Source organism: Amphiura filiformis, chromosome 13 (genome assembly GCF_039555335.1).
Source record: "Amphiura filiformis chromosome 13, Afil_fr2py, whole genome shotgun sequence".
Lineage (NCBI taxonomy): Eukaryota > Metazoa > Echinodermata > Ophiuroidea > Amphilepidida > Amphiuridae > Amphiura > Amphiura filiformis.
The window spans coordinates 41340859-41357648 of NC_092640.1; the positions used below are offsets into that span (position 1 = coordinate 41340859).

At 36.9% G+C, this 16790-nt stretch overlaps 2 protein-coding genes across 2 annotated transcripts in view; both read left to right on the plus strand.

Annotated features, from left to right (window-relative positions):
• Window positions 1-11574, plus strand: part of LOC140167668 (CD151 antigen-like) — a 33382-nt gene extending 21808 nt beyond the window's left edge. The window contains 4 exon segments of the mRNA XM_072190967.1: window positions 517-621; window positions 2730-2918; window positions 6172-6255; window positions 8997-11574. Coding sequence (XP_072047068.1) covers window positions 517-621; window positions 2730-2918; window positions 6172-6255; window positions 8997-9047 — 429 coding nt within the window. The 3' untranslated portion in view covers window positions 9048-11574.
• The window catches only part of LOC140168367 (CD63 antigen-like), a 227967-nt gene that overhangs the window by 96091 nt on the left and 115086 nt on the right, over window positions 1-16790 (plus strand). The window lies entirely within an intron of this gene.

Consider the following 16790-nt stretch of genomic DNA (forward strand, 5'->3'; position numbering starts at 1 on the left):
GACCTAGCTAGAGCTAAATACTAAAATCTTTCATGGTTGAAAATAAAAAAAATGCCCCCCCCCCCAAAAAAAACCATTTTGTGTCTTCAATATGCAAAGTTATAACTTGTGTTCATGTCAGTCTATTATTTTTAGTGACTTCAAAATACATTGGATTTGAAATCATTAAAAGACTATGACATGAACACAAATTATAAATTTAACTGCATATTTAAGAAACAAAATGGTTTTTTTTTTTAAGTCACCATGAATGATTGTAGCATTTAGCTCTAGCTAGGTCCAGGAATACGCCAAATCCGAAGAAAAAAAATCTGCCTGCCCGCACATCCTCTTTCAAAGCTGTGGAGGACAAACAAACAATTATTTTTTTTGGGCCTAATGGTGGTGTTCACTACCCATAGTTTTGGATTATGGGACTGTCATCCCTATTTTTATTTTTTTTAAATTTTTGTACAAAACAAGATATTTTGTGAGCGAAATTCGATAGTGTTTCGAAATGTTCATTTCCATTTTCAGGCTGAATTTTATATAGAAGATAACCTTGAGATTGGAGTTATGGAACAATATGGTTTACCAGGAGAAGAGGATCTAACAGCAGCATGGAATTATATTCAGTGGTGGGTGAGTAGACGGAACAGAGCCCCTCGTTGGTTAGTTACAGGATATTATGACCATCTTAGTAACCAATCAAATTAGAGCTTTTAGCTCTCATAAGGCCAATGAAAGTCAATTGCTAGTTTCCCGTTACACAATTTTTCATGACTGTAGGTGACCATTTCATTTTTCATTATTCATTATTTCATACCATTTCATTATTGCATCTGTTACAGGTGTAAACCCATGTATACATGTGATAAATCACAGTTTGTAGTTTACAGATGTAATACAACCACATGAAGGTGATTGTACAACTATTATCAAAAGTTTCACAATATTTTTTACGGGATGAGATCACAGCAGATCAAAAAGTGCGGGACAGAGAAGTGAGTAGGTATTCATTATTAATTCATAATTAACCATATACCATGCTCCTACTGCAAAGAAAATCCCTGAAAATCAACAGAAAGAGATGTATGATATATTTAAAACCACAATTGTTAATTGGTATTAAAGTTTGTTAGAAATCAACATTTTATTCAAAATAATGAAATATTTGGCCAGCAATTGGTTTTGAGCGGAGTACGGTAACGGGAAACAAGGAATCGACTTTCATTAGCCTAACAATTTTAAACTTAATCTTCTCCTACTGACTATTCTTGTCGTATCTCTGATTGGTTCAATATATGATATGATTTTAGGCCCCAGACTGTGGAACAAATCAGTGGCGGGGCCCAGGAATTTTTTCGGGGGCATTGAGGGGCAAATTGAATTTCAGGGGCAAAATTGCAGAAAAAAGTGGAAATTTTCGTAATTTTGGGTTTTACTGAGTTCTGACTGGGGGTGTTTGCCCCCATGACCCCCCAACCCCGCCCGACCTGTGGTGCTGCCACTGGAACAAATAGTCTGTGCACATACGTTACGTGGTGCTCAGAATGTGCAATGTTTTAAAAACGACATCTAAATTACACCTGTGTACCGTATGACTACGATCAAATAGGTTGATGACAACATTTAATTGAATGGACTGCACTGCATAACTACGGTGAAGGACACCGGTTCAAATCCTTTGTTTGGAGCCAATCAATAATTTCATGCACTATTGATCGAAAATGGTTTTCCTTATTTGACTGTCACATCCATAGGACTAATAATCGAACCGTCCAATTACGTATTTGGTAAAAGGCACGCAAGGTTTCACAGATCATTTTCAAATTCGCCGTGAGGTTGCTCAAATTTCAATAGATTTGTGGTTAGAATGTTATCAAATATCTTTGGAACAAAAAATTCTTAGGTCTGAAAGTCACTAACAACTTTTCTTTCATGACTTTTTTGGAAAACATTATATACGAGGGGTATCAAAAAGTTTTTGAAATCGCCAAGAAGAGCTATATCAATGAAATTTTGTCAGTGCAATCACTGGTCCTTGTGTACACTATGGTGCAAAAATGGCCGCATAAGTATGTTTACTTTTTTTACAGGTGCTAGATGTCAGTACCTGCCTATGTAACCGCATAACCAGCAAAAATGGAGAAAATTGAGGCATGTAGCATGATTAAGTTCCATTTTAAGGGTTACAGTGCCCAGAAAATCTGTGATGAAATAAAAATTCCTTTTCCAAAAAGCAACAGTGACATATCACAATCAGCAACGAAGATAACTTTCATTTCATCATCGATTTTCTAGGCACTGCAACCCTTCAAAAGCAGGATCTTAATGACGCTGCTTGCCTCAATTTTCTCAATCTTACAGTTTATGACAAAATTTCATTGATATAGCTCTTTCACTTCTGGGTGATTTCAAAAACTTTTTGATACCCCCTCGTATTGTTAACTAAGTAATAAAAACCGAGACTCTAAGTTTATTGGACAGATGGTAAAGTTAATTTTTTATTACTTCCGTGGTCTGGGTACGCGCTAGTGAATTGCGATCGCGTAGAAGTGACAAGGTCGTCTACTACGCGCCGCGCTGACAACCAATGGGTCAACCGGCTTGTTGTCAAGTGCGTTGATCAACCAATCAGTGTGATTGTTTATTTCTTCTGTGTGTATGCTCATGTACGTTTGGCACACAGCTCGGACCACGGAAGTAATAAAAAATTAACTTTAGTACATCTATTTCTTTGTTTTCAGTTTGAATGCTGTGGTTTTAAGGGTAACGCAACAGATGCAGCACTCATCTACACCAGGTCCTTATGGTACCTAACAAGCAATGTCAGGGTACCGGAGAGTTGCTGCACAGAGTCCAATAATAAAATAGTCAATCTGCAAATGTGCCAGGACAGACAGAATATTGATTGGTACACAAATATAAACAACCAGGTAAGTCGGCCCGAATCGCGGGTCAAATAATCGAAAAGTCACCCAATTTTTCTCTTTACCATTGGCTTCTATGGAGCAGTGAAACTATCGGAAGTCGCGGGAGCCAATGTTGAAAAGTTGCCCAAATTTTCTCTTAACCATTGGTTTCTATGGGACAGGAAATTGTCAAAAGTCGCAGGAAAAATCTTCAAAAGTCGCCCAATTAGACTACCAAATCGCGGGTTTGGCAACCCTGAAGCCAGCATCTACACCCGGGGTCCATTTCACTCAAGTTTTAACCCTTCGTAACTGAAGGTACAGTTATGAATACCCAATACCATGGACAGATCTAAGCGGTGGCCCCACGCCAGTTGATTTTGCCTCGGGCGAGTAAACTTCCAACATTGCTGACCCGGCGGGCCACTACTCCCTATTCCAGAGAAATACAGCACTAATTTTTGGGATTAAAAAAATATTATCCAGTTCTGCCAAATGAAACATAGCTCAATCCTAATGCTTTACTTAGTCCTAACTGGCAATAAAAGAGAAAAATCACTATTGACTAATTTCTTGAAAAAAGAGCCAACAACATACATTTTCAGCATATTTTCTGACAATCGAGTCACATATTCAAAGACGGCATTCAAAATCTTGAGTATATGCCCAAATTTTGCTATAATTTTCACTTTTTTGTGTTTCTTTAATTAAATTATCGGTTATCAGAATGAAAATGTCTTTTCCAAAAATTAGACTGCATAAACTGAAATTAGTCTTGGTACAAGTCTTTGGGCTTGATTGTCACAGCATACTGAAAAACACCCTAAAATGCATGTTTTTGACCCTTATTTCCAAAAATTGACCAAATATTAAAATTTGACTTTTCTTGCGGTTAGGAATAACTAAAGGATTAGGAATTAGATATAATTAAATTGGCAGAACTTGATAATATTTTTTTAATCCCAAAAAATTAGTGCTGTATTTTTCTGGAATAGGGAGTAGATTTTTGAGCCTGATAATGTAAGAAGAGACAAGATAGATCTTTAATCAGAGATGGACATAAGGCTAATGAAATGAAATGATTAGTTTTGTTACATTTTTTTCAGTGAAATATGAGGTCATGATTTCATTATTTATTATTTTAGAAAATTTCATTATTGTCAAAAGTTTCATTTATATGGCTATTACCTATATTGTTGATAAAAGACCTGCTCATGCTAAGATCATCATTACAGACATTTTGCAACAGAGTGAGAAAAGATTCAAATTTGTTTTTATTAAAATGAAAAGAAATTTGCAATTTTTGTAATCACTAGAAACATGATGAGGTAATCCAATAAATGTTCATTATTTACCACATCCTGTACCCCTACAACTAAGAAAACTGCTGATTATGATCAGCAGGGATGTCACACATTTTGAGAGTTTCAATTTTGATTATTTCCATCTCAATTTGCAGATAATTTACTTTTATATGAAAATAATGGAAGTTTTGGTCAAATTGAAAAAGTTATGATGGCGGGTGACGGGAAACTAATAATTTAATTTCATTAGCCTAATTGGACACAGTTTCTGCTCCACCTGTGTGTAATTTATATTTTTATTTAATGATTTTTCATCTATTTATTCTTATCCTTGAGTTGGAATCAAATTTGAAATAAATGGTCGCTTTTTATGGTAATAGTAGGCCTATATGTATTACTCAAGCTCTTTTGTGCTCTATCTGATGATACCGCAAATACTGCATACTTGATCCTTTGTGAACTTTTGGAACTAGATGAAGGAATGACTACTGACTGAACTTGTGTTAATGACTACACTCTCTACATTGAGTACACTCAGTACAAAACAATTAAAATGTTTAAAATGATAAGGTTTGCTCGACTTATAGGGGATACTAGTTGACTACACCCCTGTGGTAAATTTGTGACTATTTTTGTAATAACACACTGGTAACAAAAGTTATGTATATTATTGGGGCAAGGAATCCAATTACTACACTGAAATTTCAGTGACCCAAGACAAGCGTTTTTTATTTATGATAAGAAATAAGGTACCGCTAGAATGTACCTCCTTTCCGATCATATATACTGAACCGCTTCTCTCGAGTCACTGAAATTTGAGAAAAATGCAAAAGCAGTCACAAATTTACAACAGGGGTGTAGTACCCCCGTAAGTGGCACAGAATAAATGTTAACATACAAGTAACACATGCTAAGTTTGGTAGTAGTCTCTGACTTATAAGTCGTATTGCAACATGCTTCTTTATTTTGCACTTTTTGCAGAAGAACATGGAAAAAGCTGGGCCAGTAAATTTATTGCAGGGCCAGTAGATTTGCCATTTCACTGGCCCGGATCATATCACATGTGCATGAAGTTGCTGCTGTGGTTGTCTAGACTTACTACACTGTGTTTCAGAGAAGAACGGCAGTCCCGTGCTCAGATTGACACAATTGCGCTGTTAATGAGTGACATACATGGAGCTTTGAGTTCCTTTCAAGAGCGCTGCTCTGCGCCGTCCAAGGCGTGGACAAGTAATTGGCCAATTAGGGTTGTTGTTTTGATTTTCAGACAATTGAATCAGCCTATCAGGACCCCACTTCCATGTTTACGCAATGCACACTCTCAAAATGGGCTGTTCCATCTAAAATCCACACTACCCCTGTGGAAGATTTAGCCAAAGTCTTCCACAAAGGGAGTATGAGTTTAGAATAGAATAGACAATTGGGTAACTTCCATATGAAATACTCACTCCAGTTGTTGAAGTAATAGTTAAAGCCATAACACAGAGGGAGTGTGGGTTTCAAAATGATTAACCCTGACCAATTACATTTGAAAATCATACTCCCTCTATGGAAGATATTTCCAAAATCTTCCACAGGGGTTGTGTGGATTTTAAATGGAATAGCCCAATGTTAGCAACTGCTGTTCTTCTATGCCAGAAACTGTAACCATTCTATTATGTATTTGTGATTATTCACAGGGCTGTTACGATGTCATACTTGGTACAGCGGTACAATTGTCCGTTCTTCTATGCCAGAAACTGTAACCATTCTATTATGTATTTGTGATTATTCACAGGGCTGTTACGATGTCGTATTTGGCACAGCGGTACAATTGTCCATTCTTCTATGCCAGAAACTGTAACCATTCTATTATGTATTTGTGATTATTCACAGGGCTGTTACGATGTCATATTTGGTACAGCGGTACAATTGTCCGTTCTTCTATGCCAGAAACTGTAACCATTTTGTTATGTATTTGTGATTATTCACAGGGCTGTTACAACGTCATATTTGGTACAGCGATACAATTGTCCGTTATCATTGCTGTTGTAGGCATTGTTTTATCAATAATTCAGGTGAGTCTGTGAATGGGCTATTCCATTAGTGTACAAAGTAAATATGAGAGGACCCACGACTGAGCCCTGAGGTACCCCAAAATCCACACTCCCCCTGTGGAAGATTTTGGAAATATCTTCTACATAGGGAGTATGAAGTATGAATGGAATTAACACATTAGCAGCTCCATTTGAAACTCACTTTCCCTCAGGGGATGATTCAAGTTGAATCTTTCTCAGAGGGTGAATGAAATTCAAACAGAGCTGCTTAATGTGTTCATTCCATTTGAAATGCATACTCCCCTGTGGAACTTGAGATATTTCCAAAATCTTCCACAGGGGTAGTGTGGATTTTAAATGGAAGCTGTAAAAACTCCATAGTTAGCATATGTGCTTATACTATCGAGTGCTTTTGAAAACATGAAAGTCCAGCACTTTACCAACTGAGCTAATGGGGTTGAGATACTTGTGTGTATATAACCATGTGTATCGATCATTTGCTCAAAACCCTTTACACTTTTGTGGATGGGGCTACATCTAGTGTCGACTGCAGACGACAAGTTTCAATTTTTTTTTTAACTTCAAAAATTTCAGAATTATAAATTGTCATGAATATATTTGGAATCAGCATGACAAATGCATTAAAATGGGTACAAACAAGCCTGGTATTGGATCAGTGGTTCTTAAGGTAGTTTTGATATTTTGAGAAAATATCTCAAAACTCAGCACTAATACAATATATATTTCTTAAGGGGGTACTACACCCCTCGGTAAATTTGAGTCTATTTTTGCATTTTCCTAAAAAACTAATAACACAGTGGTAACAAAAGTTATGTATATTTATATAGGGGCAAGGAATCCAATTACTACACTGGAATTTCAGTGACCCAAGACAAGCGGTTTCTTATTTATGATAAGAAATATGTTACCGCTAGGATGTACCGCATTTCCTATCATATATACTTAACCGCTTGTCATGATCCACTGAAATTTCAGTGTAGTAATTGGATTCCTTGCCCCAATAATATACAAAACTTTTGTTACCAGTGTTTTATTATTTTTTGAGAAAAATGCAAAATGGTCACAAATTTACCACAGGGGTGTAGTACCCCCTTAAAGCATCTTTTGTTGCATTGGGAAAAACGCTACTTCCTCATTGTGCCAAATACCAATTGTTCGTTGATTAGTGATGGAGTATAAATTCAGCTTTACTTGGAGAGACAAGATTTCCATCCAAATTTCCTTGGAATGAGCTTTGTGGATCCCATATCAAGGCATTTGTGATGATTTCTCTATAGGATACCGAACATCATCACTGCGATATTGCATTTGTTACTACATTTTCATTCAAAAATACTTCTACACATGAAAATACTAACTACACCAGGCACAAAAAGAAACTTGCAGTTTGAAACCAAGCTCTTCATATATTTCTTAAGCTGAATTTATACTACATGTACATCGCTGAGCGATAGCGATTGGTTTTGAGCCAGTGAGTTAAAGCATCTTTTGTTGCATTGGGAAAAACGGGAAATTCAGCTTTACTGGGAGAGACAAGATTTCCATCCAAATTTCCTTGGAATGAGCTTTGTGGATCCCCATATCAAGGCATTTGTGATGATTTCTCCCAGTCTTCTTCTTCTTCTTCCTTGTAAGTGCCTCCCTCATATGTATGAGTATTATCGCACTGCGTACAGACAAGCTGTACTTATTTTTTACTCTGGAACCTAGAGTAGATGAGTGTACTTTTGAAGTACAGTCAACAGTACCGGAATGATCCCCTGCTGTTTTCGAATAGCCTGTGATGTTCTTTAACGTGCACACTACATTAATGTGAGAAAATATGCATGTACACGGGACCGACAGCTTAAAGTGCCCTCCGAGCACTAAGCAAGTAGAGTGAAGTGCCTTGCTCAAGGACACAAAGAGCCGGACCTGGGATTCGAACCCTTGACCCTTGGATTCACAGTCCTACGCCTTAACCGCTAGGCCACGCTCTCCTATAGGATATAGAACATTATCACTGCGATATTACATTTGTTACTACATTTTCATGCAAAAATAGTTCTACAGAAAATACGAACTACACCAGGCACAAAAAGAAACTTGCAGTTGTAGTCATCCTTGCTGTTCAACAACCTGATAATATTGGATTATTCTGAAATATTGCTTTCTCATTTGACACCCTGTTCATAAAAATCGAGCAAGAATTGACCAAGAAATGCTCCTCCAAACCCTCAAACCCAAAAATAAAAGGTTGCAATTTTGATGATTCAATTGTGTTTTATTGATTAGCCCGTGGTGCTTGTGTTCAATGCAATGATGCGTTCCCATTGAAAATTGTTGAAATTGCAACTTTTGATTTTCGGGTTTGAGACTTTGGAGACGCATATATTGGTCAATTCTTGTTTGAATTTCACGAACAGGGTGTCAAATGAGAAATCAAAGTCCAATTAACAAAATGTATTCAGAATAATCCAAAGTTATCTGATTGTTGAACAGCAAGGAGTTTCTTTTTGTGCCTGGTGTATAACTTGGCAATGAACTGTATGGAAGTTTAAGTTTACAATTCATTTTATCCATCCAGTTTTGTGCTTTGAACATTCACCAATTTTAAGCTTTTACTCCTATGACATGGCTTTGAAATTTCTGTATTTCGATCAATTGTTTGTAGAATAAACCAAGGTTATTTATTTGGGAGGGGCGTTTATTAAATAGAGTAAATACGATATATATCATTTAAATGTGTGTTTCTCTTCCAGTTTTTTGGCATGGCATTTTCCTACTGTTTATTACGACGGCTGGCAGGATAATACCACGGACACTACCATGGCAATATACCATTAAACCAGCGCTCCTCCTCGCCACTTACAGAGCATCATGTCTTTCAGATCAGCAGGGTAATCTTATAAAAGTTGGGTCTTCATTTTACTGCGAAAGTGGCCTTTACTGATAAGTATACGCATCAGCTTAGCACTTTTATTGTTTCCATCCAGGGCAGATGATTATAATCGGACCAAGGGTATAGATAGATAGCAGGGTTTGAACCGAATACCTAGAGCCCAGATTTTGTGTGAACTGGGAAACCTGGCCAGTTGACTTTCATTGTAATTGTCACTGTATGATTTAGTCATTAAGAATCATGTACAGGGACTGTCTTTTGGAATTTGCAGAAGAGCATTAAATAGCTCTTCCGGAGCCTTCAAGGAGAGCTGTTCAGAGCATTTACAATAGAATGTAAAGAGAGAATGATCAACTAAGGAGAGCTAAAATCCATCCCCTATATCAGATTTAAGGAGAGCAGCAGAGAGCGATTGCTCTCGCACTTCTCAAAAGGCAGTCCCTGCATGTAATGTTTAGTTTCCAATGATCAGAGGTGTGCCCAGAAACCTCCAATCCCAAAAGTGCTCAATGTGGTAAGTTTGCATGTTGTTGTTTTTTTTGGCTGTTGGGCTGCAGTCCCCAGGTCACCTCCTGGGCATACACCATAGTGATGACTGCATGGTACCTACAATCCTTGAATAAAATGTTGACACACTTTGGCTGTCTTTTGGTGTATCTCTGCCCTCCCCTCCCCATTCAATGTTGGACAAAGCCATGTTTTCGGTAGGTCCGTGAGGAGCGGGGAAGGGTGAGATACAAGGTAATAGTCTGTGCTTCACATATATTGCATGCATGTTTCACTCGTTTCTCCAATTTAATTTGATAGTGCACGCATTTGAATAGTTTATACAAGTGTGCCCACTGCTTTTTCCAGGTTTGGGCTATTCCATTTAAAATCCACACCACCCCTGTGGAAGATTTTGGACATATATCTGCCATAGGGGGAGTATGAATTTCAAATGGAATGGGTGCATTATGCAGCTCCATTTTAATTTCATACCCCCTCTGAGAAGGATTCAACCTGAATCTTCCCCTGAGGGAGAGAGAGTTTCAAATGGAGCTGCTAATGTGTTAATTCCATTTGAAATTCATACTCCTCCCTGTGGAAGATATTTCCAAAATCTTCCACAGGGGTAGTGTGGGTATTAAATGGAATAACCCATTGTGTGATTCTTTAATACTTAGTATATTGCCTCAAATGATAAGTGCATTGGATTACAGTCTGTATATCTACCTCCAGTCACCTTTGAAGTTCAGCGTCTGCTGCATTGGCTTAGCATGGTTTCTTGCGTGTACTAATGTGGCACATTGATTGTGTGCGTAAAAGTATGTATACGCACAAAGTAACTCTAAGATAACGCAGAACACGCTGAACTTCAAAGCTAGTGCCGGAGACTCAAGGTAGATATAGACTATAATACAGCACATGTTGATGCTTGAAATCTTATTTCAGATGACAAACATGTAAAGGAGGGGAAAATAAGATATCGGTTGCAACAATTCCAAGACTGTTTTGAATACATATAACAAGAAATATATTCATTTTCATTCATTTTTTTAAATTTTTTTATTAAATTGAATATTTTGAAATATTTTTCAAAAGACAAACAATTAAGAAAGGATGAAATATGTGACACGATCGAGTGGAATTAGTCGGATGTCACTAGTATTGTTTTTGAGATATTGGCAAAAACAGTGTTCAAATTCTTTTGTTTTATATGTTTTCAGCCATTGATAAATTGCTCATAACTTGGTAACCAGATGTCTGATTTTAATGGGGTTTGCATCAAAATGTAGTATTCATAAACTGCCAGAAAATTATGTAAAAACCTTTAATTGAAAATTACCTCATTGACTCATTCCCCTTGATCATGTCACATACGTCGTATATGATGTGTATGGCTTAATTATTTAGAGACTGCGAAGATCAAAATAATTTACACATAAATTCCGTCTTCTCTGTCAAAACTTAATTGGACATTTTAAAAGATGTTTTGGAACTATGGGGAATTTAAGTACATGTACTTACCTTTTGAGATTTGGATTAAATTTCAATCTCTGCTATTGCCAAAATGGTTCAAAGTTGGGGCTATCTATACAACTCTATGCCTTGGGTATAGATGAGTTGACATCAATGTTAATCAACTAAGGCAAGGGACTGGTATATCGATATGCTTGAATGAACCCCATGCCACCACTACACTGTTCAATAGCCTGATGTGGTGGGAGTTTTAAATACACAAGCCCTGAACAAAATATGATGCACGCGCATACTGCCAGGCAAAAAACAATAGAAATTGTGATGATGTGTGCGCATACTGCCAGGCATTGACGTCAGAAGTCACCTCATCTATAAGCTTGCCCTATTTTGAATGAAAAAAAAAATCCAGGAAATTAGTGTATCCGTGGTGTAAGATATTCATGAGTTGGACTAGTGTAAAGACTCCATTGAGGAATTACGCAGCTTATAGAATAAAGCTATAGACCACTTGACATCACTGTTTATCAAAAAAGGTGAGGGACTCGTCTATCGATATGCTTGAATGAGCCGCTACACTGTTCAATGGCTTTCTTGTACTATATGAAATGTGGCGGTGATTTATAGCAAACTACAATGCGTGCGCGCACTGCAAAGAACAATGGAAATTGCCATAATTGTCGCGCATACTGCCGGGCAATGACCTCACATTCCAAGTGGTCTATATAATCCTTCAAGGGACGATTTCTGTGCTAGGCTAATTCTGTGCAGGATAAACGAAGAAATACGAGTGCACACAGACGTAAACTACATCTTCGGTGACTTGTGCCGTCAGGGAATGGTCAGAAATAAATCAGTTGTATAGGTAGCTCCAATGTTTACTTACTATGCACCAGAATGAGCACAGAATGTGCTTGAATGAGCACAGAATGTGCTCCAATGAGGCACAGAATGTGCTCGAATGAGCTCAGGATGTGCTTATAATGAGCATAGAATGTGTTCGAATGAGTGCAGAATGTGCTTATAATGAGCACAGAATGTGCTCCAATAAGCACAGAATGTGCTTATAATGAGCACAGAATGTGCTCCAATAAGCACAGAATGTGCTTATAATGAGCACAGAATGTGCTTGAATGAGCACTGAATGTGCTCCAATGAGCACAGAATGTGCTCCTATGAGCACAGAATGTGCTTATAATGAGCACAGAATGTGCCCCCAATGAGCACAGAATGTGTCCCCAATGAGCACAGAATGTGCTTATAATGAGCACAGAATGTGCTTATAATGAGCACAGAATGTGCTCCAATGAGCACAGAATGTGTCCCCAATGAGCACAGAATGTGCTTATAATGAGCACAGAATGTGCTTATAATGAGCACAGAATGTGCTCTTGGAAGAGGTTTATTTTGTGTATTTTTGCTCTCATATTTTGGACTGTCGTAGAAATATTGGACCCTGTGTTTAACATCCTGTCATTGTATAAATTCATGTGGTCGCCAGAATACAAGAATGTCATAAAGTGGCGTATTTGAGACTTTGTCAACATGCTGTGTGCATGGAGCTTATCAATTTTACTTAAAACGTACGGGGCATTTTCATTATCTTAATGTAAAACTGATTCTTCTATTTGGAATGAATGCTTTCTGCTCTGCTGTAACATAGCCCTATCTGGCTTAGAAATGTTAAAGTAAAGTCAAAGTTAAGGGAATTACCAAGGTTAGAACCAACAACGCAGTGATTGACAGTCGAAAACCTACACCACGCTAAAATCCAAGCCAGCAGAAAAGCTCCAGGGGCACAAGTTGAAGACAGAATCTGGAATTTGACTTATACATTCTTGCATTCTGTGCTATTAATTTGATTCCAAATCAGTATAGTCAGTATACAAAGCTATATGTAATATGTTTCATTCTGTGGTTTGAATTGTGTATGTGTATAGCGATGGGCAATATAATGTATTTTAGGGTTGGGCAATGTTGCATATTCATTTTAGTCATGTATGTTTGGTCATGTATTTTGAGGCTTTAAACCAAGGTGTTTATACTAGTTTTATATACATGTAATGCAGAAGTTTTGGCGATTTATATTTTGATACTATTATAAAACCCTGGTGTTGTGTGTTTTACCCAGTGATTATTATATCTATTGTAACATTTCTAAGGGAGTGAAATTATTCAATTTAGCCTTTTGGAGGTATGTACAACACAATATAGGATGGTACTGCACAAATCAGATATAGTCTTATTAATTAGGTGGAGGTGCATTGATAGTATTGAGGGCATTAGCAATTGTTTATACCCGAGGTAGATTTTGAAGCATTTTTTTTTCATGAAATAATAACCAAAGAAATAGGATGTAACATTCTTTAAAAAATGTGATTTTCCTTTGTTGTACCTTGATTGTCATGCTAAATCAGCCGCTCGACCTGTGCACAAACTGGTTTTTACCAACTTAAAGTACCATCCTCCTACAGGGTGTATCAAAATGATATCAATCAGGTTTCAGTAATTATTGACAAGACTACCTTATTTTTAGATGAATGTTATGAAAAGTCATAAAATTATAAATCATGGGCATTTCAAGAAGATCCAATGTTACATATTGAAGAACAGTCTTGTCAATAAATACCAAAAACTGATGGGTACAAAACATTTTGATACAGCCTGTATTGTATAGATCATGCTTTGAAAAGGCTAAGTGGGCTCAATATTGAGCACTACCAGTAATATATTGGATCAAATAATGGCTACCTCTGCTGAGTGCCGATAAGTTTGCCAATGGTTTTCAAGCCAACTTTCAATTAGTTTTGAACTATAAATCTATGGCCTTCGGTTGTCCATGCGATTGGTTATTTTTGTATTTAGATTGATTTTTATTGTAAGATAGAGCCAGTAGAGTAAATAACCATCATGTTTATACGAGAACATTGTGTTCTTGATCGTATTTACTTTATAACACTGTACACATAATCTATTGTAATTATTAGGCTTGTAATATTGTCATAACTTTAGAATTCCAGTCAAGATTTTGTGGCCACAATAACCAGTGTTGGTGTGTATGTCACTGAATGCCAAGCAGAGCCATAATGTGTCCTCCTCTCATTTGAACATGCCACTTACCTCTGACAAACATAGGAAATGCAGGAGTATATATTTTTACAAAGGGTTTAATTTTTGGTTACATTTAGTTATTTTGAAGGACCGTTATTCCAAAGAGTCGTTATTCTGTCGTTTTGTTATTCCGCAGGATCATTACTCCGAAGGTTCATTGCTCGGAAGGGTCATTACAACAAGGTTTGTTACTCTGAAGGGTCATTTCAGAGTAACGACTCTAAGGAGAAACAAGCCTTCAGAGTATTGACTCTTTGAAATAACGAACCTTGTTGTAAATATGGAGTAATGACCCTTTGGAGAAATGAACCTTTGGAATAATGATCCTTCGTAATAACAGTCCTTCGCAATAACAATCTGGTCCCATTTTTTCCATGCCCTTTATCAAGAGATGTTTGTATTATCACAATGTCGACGAGACATGTATTTCAATAGGTAAAAGGGTTTTTTTCCTTCCATAACTTCCAAAAGTGCTTATTTTTTCCATACCAAAAAGTAGGGAATTATCCCTGAGGAAATGACTGCCTACCTTCCAGAATATGATTCCACAAAATAAAACATTCTGGGAAAGATACTTTTTAGCCAAATTGTGCTTCGAATTTTGGAGCAAAGTTTGGAGTAACCCAAATTTGAGACATTCCCAATCAGTTGTCATAATCTGCCCCAGTCCTGCCTGCTGTGATTTTATACATGCCATTGTAAGCTTATCATAATTAAGGAGATTAATATTCATGTACATAATTTTTTTAATATACTGTTAAATACACTATAACACAATGGTGGTCAAAAACATGAAATTTATAAGCTGATATTTTTCTGCCAATATCACATTACATTTTGTTACCTGGAGAAATTTGACCATGACCTCCTTTTTCAACCAAATCAACAGTAATAACTCTTGTAGTGAGGGATCAACATTTAACCACAAATTGCCTCAGGCAAAACTCACTTCCTGGGAACCAAATACCACACATGGTCATTTTTATGTAACTCATTGACCCGTTTATGTTACTAGTATACTGCCTCTAGCTATAATGACATCCTTGTGATCTGGTCAACTCATTGACAGATCTTTACGAACCTCAGGAGGGAATTCAATTTTTGATCAATTCTCTCCAGGTAGTGAAATGTAATGAAAAGGGTACAGTGTACTTTTATCTTGTAGTAGGAGTGGCTTTATTCGTTCATTTGAAAGAGTTGACATGTTTGGAGAAAAAAACACAAGTAACCATAGTAACTATATTAGACATGGTGCAATATTTTTTGAACACAAAAAGATTTTTGCCATTAACAAAGGAGTCTTAATATTTTTGAAATAAGGGGTGCAGAATTATCCTTTACACCCAAATAATGTATTCTTGCTTCTTGGTAGTAAAAATGCTTAAAACATTGGTGAGCCGAACCCATTCATGTAATTATCTCCAACAGGTTTTATCAGAATAGGTCACATTTTTGACCCGCTCCCACGAAATGAGAAATAAGTCGCAAGTTCGTAGTTTCAAGATCACCTGGCTACTGACTTGATGACGTGCTTTGTTTGAAGTATCATGCCCTTCAAGATGTGACTGCCTCATTATGCATGGTGTGCCCCATTCATGAAGACATGCAACAACCTTGGACCAGGAAAGTTGAGATGCACTTTCCTGCTTGGACAGGTCAGAAGAACATCAATTCAGCAGTCGGGGGTCTTGAAACTACCAACTTGCGACTTTATGCTCATTTTGTGGGAGACTTCACATTGCATAGTTAATTGTTGGGCATCTGAAATATCTGAACGTATCTCTGTTAGTAGTTCACAGGTGACTGGTGTTTTATTTAGATGTTTCTCAAGATATCTTAGATTTTTATATTACAGAGGGTATTCGCTATTTATGTAACAAGCAATATAATTTAACACAAAGTCGTTAAAAAGAGGAAGACTATTTTTATTCATGTTTCATATTTATATAGGGAGTTTGTGCAATACTACTTACTTAACCAAATATAAACAGCAAAAATGTGATTTTGTTTGCAACTTGTGGTCCAGGACCATAACTGTATTTAGTATCCTGCTGGGCTCTTCCATATTGCAACTCGATTAGTTGCAAGTCTTTACTATGGAGGACAGCCTCAGCCTTGTCGGGCTTGCAGCCTTTATGTTTTAGTATTGTGCTCCTGGACCACAAGTTTGGGACAAAATTAGATAATTGCAATATAAACAATTAAAAAAAGAGTGGTATTTCTAGAATATATATAGGAAGTGTGATTGGGATGTTCTAGTTGAAATCCATGGAAGATATGACCCTAATCTCCCACACAGGGAGTGTGAATTTCAAATGGAGTTACCTGAATTGGTGATTCCATTTGAAACCCGCACCCCTTGTGCAGGAGATTAAGGTCATGGATTTAAACTGGAACAGGCCATTATGTAGATGTATAGTAACAGTGGTATGAAACTTTAAAACTTTAAAATTAAAATTGTGATATACTTTTAAGAAGAAATCCATGTTTAAGATGGAAGAAATGCTTGTATTGTTTTTGTGCCAAATCATGGTTATGATGATGTAATTTGCCTTATGCAGTGGTTACAATATTAATAAAGTCT